We start from the raw sequence: 12,001 nt of genomic DNA on the forward strand, positions 1-12,001 counted from the left end.
GAAGTAAAACCATTCAGTTTTGAACTTTTGAACAGTTCCTGAAGTAGAGGTTTCCTATACCTTTGATAGCTGATTAATTCATTTGTTTTGTATTGCTTATTCTTTTTGGAAGCAAGTGGGATGTTAATGTGCTAGAAGACTGGACTCTTGCCTATTATTAGTCAGATAAAACCTATAGAGGCACACAGAAACAGGCTTAGGAAATCACACACCATGTTACTGGGTTAGATATTCCTCTAACTCTCCTTGTATAAACCTTACAGCATAAAACACCCTGAATTTCATAAATGGCTCATAGTATACAGCAAAGACGGCACTTTAGATTTGTATGTTGTTTTAGAGGTACAACAAATGTCTATTATTTAGGGACATGAAGGTTTGGAGTCAGACAGATTTGGCTCTACAACCTGCTAAGTGCAGGACTTGTCATATTCCCTCTGTGCATTTTAATTTCCTCAACTCTACAGTGGAACAAATTCCTTATGACATTTTTTTGAGGGGGGGATCAATTGTTACCATTGAGATGAATCTACACTTATAAGGCAGATCACGCATGCTTAGCATTTAGTTAATTTGACCATCGTAATTTGCTATGAGATAAAGGTAGCAAAAGCATTCAATAAATCTTAATTCTTAATATTATTGGGATTTTTTTTGAGACAGGAATATCCTATGTAACACAGGCTGGTCTCGAATTTGCTATGCAACTCAGACTGGTGTGGAATTAGCGATCCTCAGCCTCCTGAGTGCTGGGATCACAGGAGTGTGCCACCATGCCTGGCTCAGTGTTATTCTTACCCCTGAGACTCTCATTAACCCACTGAAGTAGATAAGGAATACTTTTCCCATTATATAATGGAAAACAGCCAAATTATGTGTTTTTTGTTTACTATCACTTAGCACTGCAAATGTAAGAACTGAGGTATAAATGTAGGTTTTCTGGTTCCAAGTCAGTATGCTTGTCTGAATAATTCTCAGGCAAAGCGATTGCATCCAAGTAGATCTTTGGGTAGTCTTATGTTACAAACCATTTCTATTTCTTTGAATAAAGCTGTTGGATTCTCATCAAGAAGCATGACAATGCACGGAACCCTGGGGTAGGATTAGGAGTTGTCAGGAACAAGCAGAGAGGACATGCCCAGTGAGTAACTGAGGTAGATTTGGATGGATCTGGGAGCTGACTCGGTTCTGTAGCCCATTCCTACATGGGGAGAGTGCAGTTTACAGGTAAGTGTAGGGACATATGTGCAGATGTTCTCCAAACTGTTCAGTGTGAGGTACAATGCTAAGCTGAGAAGGTTCCCGTACTGTGACTGCCTACCTTCCGTTTGGGCACTCTTTGACCTGTTTCCCATTCAAAGACCAAGAACCATATCTATTAACCTGCATGTTAGGTGGCATATAATTCAAGCCTCTAAAACACTCCAAACTTCTCTGGAAAGAAGTGCTGTACATATTGTTCTTCAAACCCAGCCCCAGCCTTCCCAGAGTCCCTGCTCTGTATTACATAATGGCTAAGCACTACTGCAGTTTCATGGAGCAAACAGTGATTTGTTGATATTGTGTTTTTCTGGAAAACAGCCATATAACCTTCAATACCTCTGCTGTTCTGATTCAGTCGTCAGGCTATTTAAAATGCTTGGCTGCTGTATTGAGACAAAGCTAGAGTTAATGTGAATAATAATAGTAATGACCTTCAGTGGCTAAGGTACTAAGAAGAGGGGAAACTGCGCCAGGTTGGTTATTGCCTTTCAGACCTAAGCCCTTAACCTAGCTGGTTGGATAATTAGGATGAGTTCTGTCTACTTCATGAGGTAGTTGTTAGAATCGAGTGTTGTGACAGGAATTTTTAAAATACTCCCAAGAAGGAGCTGGAGAGATGGCTCAGTGGTTAAGAGCACTGACTGTTCTTACAGAGGGCCCAGGTTCAATTTCCAGTACCCACATGGCAGCTAACAACCATCTGTAACTTCAGTTCCAGAGGAATTCAACCTCCTTTTCTGACCTCTGTGGGTACTGCATGGCAAGGGTGAACTTAATACATGCAGGCAATACATGCATACACATAAAATAAGAATAATAAAATATTAAAAGAAAAAAATAAAATACTTCAAGAATATTCAAGTATTAATAAAAATAGTAATGACTTGTTGGGAGCATGGTAATTATTACTAAGTCATATAACCCCAAGCCAGAGTTACTTTAAACCTTGATAATGAAAATTAGATTCAGTGAATGTGATACTCACAAGGAAAGAGAAAACTCAAAGGAGGAATTTACTAAAGCTGTCCGAGGACCTTCTTATTGAAGTTCTCTCTACTAAGTTTCCTAAACCTTACAGCACTTTGTGAAGACTCAAGGTACTGGAGCTCAGTTCCACAGCTGTCTCGTGTACTGTGTCACATTAATACAATGTCAGTAATTACTAACTATCAAATTCTTACCACAAACTCACAGGGATCTATGTTTTATGAGAATCCTTGCATTTAGTCTTTCACATTCTCTGGTGGAGGAAATTGAATCAGTTAGGTGAATCCTTGCACTGAGTAATGGCGCAGTTGACTCTAGAGACAGCACCCTGAACTTCCATACTGTAGCATCAGGAACTAGATGTTGAGTGAATGGATGATTGTGGAGATGAAAGTAGGTGATTGCTGGGGCTGGAGAGATGGCTCAGTGGTTAAGAACACTGGCTGCTGTTGTAAGAACCCAGGTTTGGTTCCTAGCACCCACATGACAGCTAACAACTGTGTGTAATTCCAGTTCCAGGGGAATTTGACACCTTGTTCTGACCTCCAGGCACATTGCATGACACAGGTGCATTTGCATGCATACAGGCAGTACACCCATACACATAAAATAAAAATAATAATAAAGAAAGTAGGTGACTGCTGATTACCTGAAGGCAAATCTGCCTCACCCTGCATCTTGCTTTCAATGCCTCGCCAGCCATCTCAGCACAGATGGTTGGCATCATGACCTTCCTGTTGGCTCTTGTATTCCTTGCCTCCAGCGTGTGTAAAGTAAAAGGGGGGAACCAGCATGTCTAATCACCTACTTACCTGGAGAATGTGAACCTGAATAATATGGAGCCCAGAAAAGAAAAGCCACTCAGCTTCAACCCTTCTTCATTACCATGGTCTTGTCCATCTCCAGTGACGGTCAGTGGTGATGTTAGCAAGGGCAAAGGATATTTGGAACAAAGGGAAGCTGTTGAGATTTATAGCTTTTCTTGCATTTAGGACTTCACAAAGCACTTTCCTTGTATGTTTGTGTAACACCAGATAAACTGATACATATATATATATTATATATATATATATATTCCAGACTGAGAGAAATGGGTTCCATAGTCTCTGCTGTCATGCACCATTAGTGTCCCTGCTTCTTTCAATTAGCATAGATAATTGAAAATTTGCTATGGTTAGTTTTGCATAATGTTTTTCTTAATGCGGGGAGCTTAGCTACATTGTTTAATTGAACTGTGTTGTTCTGTTCATTCATTCACTCACCCATTCTTTCATTCATTCAGAAAGTTTTTATGGAGCACTCTTGCTATGCACAATCTCTTAGAGAGTTACAATCTGATGGGTGTGAGACTGATAAGAACATGGATACCATCTTTTCAGAGAATGTTAAAAAATGCTTGAGTGATAAATGATAAATTGTTTAATGGTGGTAAACATATTTTTAATTGAATTAAATCAGGGTGGGAGATTGATGGAAGGCTGGGATTCAATTGACAGCGTGGAGTAGTGTATTCTAAGAGGAGGCATGTGTAGGAGGAATGATTTGTGAAATATGAGGTTGGAAAGAAAGACAAGAGAGCTTTAATCACCAGTTGACTGAGGTAAGTTATCAGTTTTTCACTCTGATAACTTTAGGATGACTGTTCCTATTACCAAGTGATGACCTGAGATGTAGCGAGAAAGAAACCTTTATTTCATAGTGACACCCTCCCCCCTGAGTTCCACTACAGTACACATCTCCTGCCAGCAAGCATCCCCAGGGCTCTAACCAACTACAACCTCCTCTATTTTCCAGGTCAAGTCCCTGCTAGTGTTGATTTTCGGACTTGCCCTCCTGAGGGAAGTGGCAGCCCGGAAAATCCCCAAAGCAGGGGTTACTGCCCTCCAGAAGCCTGGGAATTGCCCTCCTCTGGAGGATAACAGTGTGAGAGTTGACATTCGCATCTTCAATCAAAACCAGGGCCTCCAAGTCTCACATGACTTCCAGAACCGCTCCACTAGTCCATGGGATTACAAGTAAGTCAAGGGAGAGAGATCTACACATTCCTTTGACAAACAGGTCAAATTACTTTATATTGTAAAGCTCAGCTTTCTGAATGCTGGGATTATGCATGGGATTATGGCCCACCATGTCTAGATTCACATTCATTCTTTCTGCGATGGGGCCTTACTCTATCGCTCAGTTTAAGGATCTACTCAGATTAGACATCACTCTTTGGTGAGTGAAGGTAAGAGGAATGTGGAAGAAAGGCCAGTTTGGGAACTGAATGCCAGGTGCATAGAATACAGCCAGGGTATAGTCTGGTGATTTTTCTGTCCCAAGATATAGGCCCTGGGAACACTTAGCACACACATATGCTCTCCAAATACATGCAGAAAAACAGATTCCAGGGACAATGCTGTGCTTTGGGGCTGCTGCATAGTTCTGTTCAAGAGATGGCTGTGCACTGTGAGAGACGCTTTGCTGCCTTCTTTTCGAGGGAGAAACTGAGAGACATTTTGGATTCACAGACCTCTAGGGCTTTGGTTTTCCTTCCAAGAAGTAAGTTTTACACATTGTATATTGGGAGACCTACTATGAATGTTTAATCTCTACTTAAAGAATGAGTAATGATTATAATATTAATACAAATAAAATCAAGATCAAACATTAGCCAAACCCTAACATTATTATTGGGGTATATTATATGCATTCATATCACTGAAAATCCTCATAAGACTCTATGAGGGAATGATATGTGAGAATCCCCATTCTGTAGTTGAGACACCCAAGGCTTAATTATTCAGCTGCTGCAGTTGAGGCTATCAATCCAGGCTGCCTGCTTCCACAGCCTGTGCTGCAGCCCTGTGTGACTCAGAACTGCCCCCTAGAGGTGAACACCCAGTGCTGCTGGCCCTTCCTCGCTTCCTGTCTTCTCCCAGGTCTCACTTTGCTGCTTTGCTTGTTCCTCCTGTAGCATCACCCGAGACCCCCACCGCTTCCCCTCGGAGATTGCGGAAGCCCAGTGCAGACACTCGGGCTGCATCAACGCCCAGGGGCAGGAGGACAGCTCCATGAACTCCGTTGCCATCCAGCAAGAAATCCTGGTTCTTCGGAGGGAGTCCCAGGGCTGCTCTCATTCTTTCCGGTTGGAGAAGATGCGGGTGACCGTTGGCTGCACCTGTGTCACTCCCATCGTCCACCGGAAAAGCTGAGGGCGTGGCTCTCCAGTGGTCTGCAAACGTCCGGATTTCTCAAACTTCTGTATTAGATATAGTGTTAACTTTCTGGCATGCTTTCAGAATTATGACCAGCCCTGTTGTGTTTCAATGTCTCAAACGCTGAAAGTGAATGGAGGAGAATTAAGTAAGGTGCCCTTGGTCCACTCTCCTTGTGTTGTGTGATATCACCTCCTTGTCAAGCTCTCACTCTGATCAGTATTATCCCTGTGGAATGCTGTGAAATGGGTCTGTTTCCGGTGGAAATGCAGAAAACAATCAGAATGTATGGGAGGGCCTGTGTAGCAGAGGGTGGGCTGGCAAGCGCGGGGATAAGCATCTGGTACATGAATCTATAGAAAACATTTGTTACATATAAATGAGGTTGTCCTGAACTAGATATTTATATTCATAAAGGAACTGTCCGTATATTTATGACCTATTGATTATATAAAGTGTTAGCAGAAAGTTAATATATTCATTAATTATGTAATAAAATGTTGTCAATTAAAAATATTTAAAGTATTTGTTTCTAGTTTCGGCTTGCATCCCAGGACCTTAGAGCCCTAAAGATTTTGAAATTCTATAGACTTGTCATTTGTTTTTCATACTTCCCCATCAGAGCATTGGTGATAGAGTTATTGTGATCAACGGTAACTGAGGGTCCGTTACGTGGAGAGTTAAGGGAAATGATACAAATAAAAGTCAAGAGCCTGGGCAACATGTCACCAGTCCACCATTGGACCATATTGTTGCACAAAGCAAACATTTACTGGCCGTTGCGCTACTTTACTGGAGGTACAAAGTAAGAGATGCAGGTGGTGTGGCCACAGTGTTGTCAACAGCCACTCCCAGAGCCCTGTTGTTAGGGTCATGGGCCCCTTCACATCCATTTCCCTATGACTTTTGAGTCCTTTGGGGTCACCAAGAATCTTTTGTTAATCCCTTACGCTACTTGAGGATACACAAGCTTGAGTATTCCAGCCTCTGGGGAAACTCACAAGTCTCCTTGTGCCTTCCCAGTCTGGATATACCATATCACATCTCTTCTTCATGGATATCATGCCCCCAGCTCTGGGCACGTCTGCACTGCTGTCACGTTCCAGGTGCCAAAAAAGAAGTGGAATCTAAGGTCTCTTATACACCTCTTCATCTGAACCTTGGATTTGGGACAGGCAGGTGGCAGGAGCCTGGGTCCCATTTCTAACTCAAACATGATCTGTTGGTAGACAGGATGGTTGAACAGGCTCTCTTATTCACAAATGCATGGTCAAAGGAACCCAGCTGCAGACAACCTGTGTGGTTCATTCTGTGTGCTGGATTACAGGAGTGTCAAAAGCCTGGCTACATTTCCCATGATAACTTCAGAGATACCAAAAGGGAGGGTCTGAATTCTAAGGGTCATTTGAAGGCCAGAGAGAAGACAGTTCCTCGTGGTAGACTCACATTATCAGGGCCAGATGGACCCTTATAGACTCCTGGTCTACTTTCCTAATTTGTGAATGTGGTCTGGAGGAATTAGCTGACTTGTTTGTGGCCACTGAAGTAGTTAGTTACTGGCAGAAAAAGATTCACTGACTCCAAGTTCAAGACTTTTTCATATTGGCTTTCTGGCGGTATCATAGTATGTTCAGTAAGACTCTGTTTCACTTATCTCTCTGTATGGCCTACAGTTGGCCTTGGGAGAGGGAACAAAAGTACCTCCATACCTTACATCTCCAAACACATTGCACACAGAGCTCTGGAGGTTGGGCAAGCTTGCTGTGTTAGCTTGTGCTGAGGGCTGGCTGTTGTTAGGAAACTGTACATCCTCTTCTGCTCACGAGGTGGCACACTGCATCCATGTGTTCTCAAATTCTTTAGCAAAGATTGAAAAGAAATAAATGGCTGCTTTATGGAGCATCTGTTTACTTAGGTGATGTGAGATACTGCTGAACAGGGTGAACAGACTTTAGTCCTCAGCTCTGCTGAGCTTTCTGAGATACAGAAGTCCCTTGTTTTGCCTGGAGATATGTACTAAGTTGAATGATTCAGGTTTTCAAATATGCTTCCATCATAATGTGTGGAGAGAGGAGTTTTCCATGCAGAAAGTTAAAAGTAGGTATGTCTTCCCTCCCTTCATTTCCCACTCTTCTCTTCCCCTACCCTTTCTTTCCCTTTCCTTTCCCTCCCCTGCTCTTTTCTTGATCTCCCCCCTCCTTTCTTAGTAAGAGGAGGGGATGGAAAAATGCATTTAGTGTGTAGATGGTTCTTGGCTTTCCTATTTTTGGTTAAAGGCCATCTAGTCCATTTTAGACTCATCTTTCTTGCATGCTAGGTATATGAGGTGATAGTATTTATCTTAATGAACTGTGTGTAAAGCAATAAAATTACAAATCATTTAACACAACATCCAGGAAATAGTAGGCCTTGCTGATGGCCATCATTCCAAGAAGCTCAGCACTCCTGTTTCCTGTTTTTTCTGGTCCAAGGAAACACACAACCAATTTTAGTACTTAGCCTAATAGGTAAGAGGCTTCCATTTATGAAAAACGGATGAAACTATAGATTCAATATGTCAAAAAGAACAGCGAAAGAATCCCACAGATAGGAGGTGGAGGCAGGAGGATCAGGACTCCAAGGCCAACCTTGACTACTTGGTGTGTTTGAGACCAGCCAGGACTACAGGAGACCATATCTTAAAAGACTTTGTCTTGGGGCTAGAGAGATGGCTCAGGTTAAGACCTCTTACTGCTCTTGCAGAAGAATGGAGTTAGGTTCCCAGCATATGCATGGTGATTCAACCAAGTCATGCCCCCTTCTGGCCTCTGAAGGCACCAGACATGCATATAGTCCACATCCATCTGTACAAGCAAAGCACTCACACACATAAAATTGAATAAATCTTATCCCAGCACCCACATGGCAGCTAACAACAGCCTGTAACTCCAGTTCCAGGGGATCCGACAGCCTCTTCTGTCCTCCAAGGGCATTGCACGACATGAGTGCACTTGTATACATACAGGCGTAACACCCATACACAAAAAATAAAAATAATAAATAAAATATTTAAAAAATATTCAGTCCTGAGAGTGGAGAGATGGCTCAGTGGTTAAGAGCACTGGCTGCTCTTGCAGAAGACTTAAATTAGGTTCCAAGCACCCACATGACAGCTAACGACTGTCTGTAACTCCATTTCCAGGGGCTCTGACACCCTCTTCTGACCTCCTTAGGCATTTCATGACTCAGGTGCACTTACATACATGCAGGCAATACACTCATACACATAAAATAAAATAATATTTCAAAAATTCAATCCCCTAAACCAAAATACATGTCCTTAGAAATATTCAGTTAATGAATAAAATTAGGCAAAAAAGTCTTAAAAACAACAAACAACTCCCCAACCTTGTTACCCCAAACCCAAATAGCCATTGTGATCTACTCCACTGGTACAGTTTGGAAAAAAAGCATTTTTAGTTCAGTACATTTCAGGAGTGTGTTCTAGTTTGCTTTCAATTGCTATGACCAAATACTTGGACAAATACCAACTTGGGGAGGAAAGGGTTTATTTGGCTTACATCTCCCAGGTCACAGTTCATTACTGAGGGAGCCCAAGGTAGGAACTCAGGGCAGGAACTTGAACACAGGAGCTGAAGTACAGGCCATAGAGGAACATTGCTTACTGGCTTGCTCCCCTGGCCCGGGTTCAACCTGCTTTCTTATATGATACAGGACCACCTGCCCAGGGGCGACACCACCCACAGTGGGCTGGGCCCTCCCACATCACTCAATAATCAAGACATTTCCCTACAGACATGTCCACAGTGTCCAATGGAGGTAATTCCCCAATTGAGGCTCCTTCTACTCAGGTGTGTCAAGTTGACAACCAAAGCTCTTCAGCACAGAGTGATATGTGAACAGCTGGATAAATGCAGAAATTGTGATGTTATTATTAGTAAGTACTGAGTTGGAGAGTTTGGTTCAGTAGTGAAGAAAAGTACATTCTAAAACAGAGTAAAACAGAGAATGACCATGATTGGTGCATTAATATGTGTTTAACTGAAAAATATCAGTCTTGTCTCTTAAACTGTGCAAATGTCTTAGTAATATCAGAAATCACAGCATGATTGCTAAGAGCAAGGATGCTGGGTTAAAATGTGAATTCTGGAACTTACTATTCTGTGCTTATTACTAATGATGAACAAGTTATCTAGACTTTCTTCGCTTGACTTTCTTCATTTGTAAAATGGACATGTGATCAAGTGCCTAGTTCTTAAAGTTTTTAAGAGGATAGAACCAGGTGATTAATTACGGTGTTTAAGAGAGTACTTGGTGAAGTAACTGCATTATCTAAAAAGAGAAAAATCATCTGTTATGTCATCTCAGTAACATTCCACTTTTGATGTTTTGTGTTCTAGCTTGTTCATTTATAAGACTATAACTGACAAATATGCAGTCTGTATTTGGCAACTATGAATTTACTATTATATTTCATATATTTCTCATAGAGTATTCATATTGATTTTTATTAGCTACATAGTTTTTTCAAGTTGATGAACTTGACTTTATTTAGTTACTACTTTATCTAAGGACCTTTAATGCCTCCCACTTAAAAATTAGACAAATTCATTAAAAATGGTTTGTATTTTGAAGTTGTAACCATTCATGATTAGTCACTGTATTTAGTTTACTTTTGGTTTATCAAAAAAGACACTTTTCTTCCCCCCTAAAAAGAATGAAACTTTAAACTGTCAATGTTTAAAGAAAGGATAAGGGACTGGAGAGATGGCTTAGTGGTTAAGAGCGCTATCTGCGCTTGCAAAGAACCTAGGGTGGGTTCCCAGCACCCACATTGCAGCTAACAACTGTCTGTAACTCCAGTGGCAGGAGATTCAATGCCCTCTTCTGTCCTTCATGGGAATTGCATGACATGGGTGTACTTACATACATGCAGGCAAGGCACTCATACACATAAAATTAAAAAAATATATAGCTATATAATACAGGTGGAAGAGTCTCTCTTCCCCCCTCTCCTCCCTCATTGTCTTAAGCATTAAAACTTTGTGTACATGTCTTTCCACATCTATAGTTTACTGTGGACAAGTTACCTCTCTCAGTCTGTTTTCTTAGTTATAAAGTAGGTTGATAGTATCTGCCTCATAGGTTGCGAGGTAGATTAAAGAAGCAGTAAATATCAAACATTTAGGGCAGTTCCCAGCTCCCACTAGTTGTTGCTAGTCCTGCAAGGTTTGTGGATGCAAGGCTCTACTTTTTAATTCTTGTTTTCAAAGTCAAGTAAATCAATGCATTCAGTAAAGGTGGATTTGAGTTGTCACAACATTCGTAGACCTCTGAGTGTACTGGCTTACCTCTGTGGTTTCCTTGCGTGCTCTCTGTAGGTGACACACCACAGCCCTTTGTATGGTCTGAAACTGAGGACCAGACCTTGTTTGTAGTGGTGACACTAGAAGCCCAGTAACCATTTCCCACAACCACATTCTCATTCTTGTGTGGCCAGTGACCTGGCTCAGTGGGTTAAGGCACTTGCTGCCTCATGGCTATGACAGAAACCAGCCCTGGGGGTGGAGGGCAGTCCTGGACACACTGTGTGTGCTGAATGCTGGAGCAGGACCTGATATGACTGTCTTCTTGGAAGGGATGCCATGCTCACAGACCAATGTTGAGTATTTTAAAGATTAATCCCCTAGGCAAGAGTTCCCTGGGGTTCTAGGTCCTTCTGACTTGTTTCTCACCATCTAAGAGAAAAGAAACCCCAGATTTCACATAGACCACTTGTCAAACGCTTGATTGCCTTCTGCGGTCACCTGAAACCCCAAGTGGGATCTCCTAAGAAAGCAACACTTGCTTATGTTTCTCACTGTTGACTATATCTGCTTAGAGGATGCCTGTCTGCAGGATCATATGTTTGAAGATAAAACAAAAATAGAATTAAGCAGCTGAGCTTGGTGGTGCTTGCCTTTAATCTCAGCACTCCTGGCACAGAGACAGGAAGACCTCTGTGAGATCAAGTCCAGCCTGGTCTACATAGCAAGTTCCAGGTCAGCTGGGGCTACAGGGAGAACATGTCCGAAAAAAAAAAAGAAAGAAAGAAAAAAATTAAGTATAAAAAAAGAGAACACAAACCCAACCTCCTTCTGCTTCCCTGGGCTGCACAGCCCGCCAGCCTCTTTCCAGGACATTAGGGTTGAGCTCTCGGCCCAGAACCACCACTGCTTCCTGATCCCTTGCATCCAGAGGAACCCATTCCTTTTCGTGGTCCGAGGAGCCTTCTGGCCAGGTCCAGCCCTCACCTCCCTCTGCTTCCCTAGGCTGCACAACCCTCCAGCCTCTTTCCTGGACACCGGGGCTGACCTTTCTGCTTCCTGATTCTTTGCATCCAGACCAACCCAGTTCCTCAGTGCAGTCCCCAGGAGCCTTTGGGGCCCCATCCGGCCCCCCATCTCCATTTGCATCTCTGGGTGGCATGGCCACCAGCTGCCTGAGACCAGCATCTTTCCTGGGCCCTGCTCCCAGGCCAGTCCAACCCCCAAATTCCTGAGGCCAAAATCTTT

General features: G+C 42.5%; 1 protein-coding gene across 1 annotated transcript in view; it reads left to right on the forward strand.

The window, feature by feature from the left end:
- Il17f (interleukin 17F) overlaps window positions 1–5,444 on the forward strand; it is a 6,180-nt gene extending 736 nt beyond the window's left edge. Inside the window, exons 2-3 of the mRNA XM_008825230.1 lie at window positions 4,045–4,265; window positions 5,207–5,444. Coding sequence (XP_008823452.1) covers window positions 4,045–4,265; window positions 5,207–5,444 — 459 coding nt within the window. The remainder of the gene's footprint in view (window positions 1–4,044; window positions 4,266–5,206) is intronic.
- The last annotated feature ends 6,557 nt before the right edge of the window (window positions 5,445–12,001 follow it).

This window comes from Nannospalax galili, unplaced genomic scaffold (assembly GCF_000622305.1).
Source record: "Nannospalax galili isolate Female #2095 unplaced genomic scaffold, S.galili_v1.0 scaffold329, whole genome shotgun sequence".
In the NCBI taxonomy this organism is placed as follows: domain Eukaryota; kingdom Metazoa; phylum Chordata; class Mammalia; order Rodentia; family Spalacidae; genus Nannospalax; species Nannospalax galili.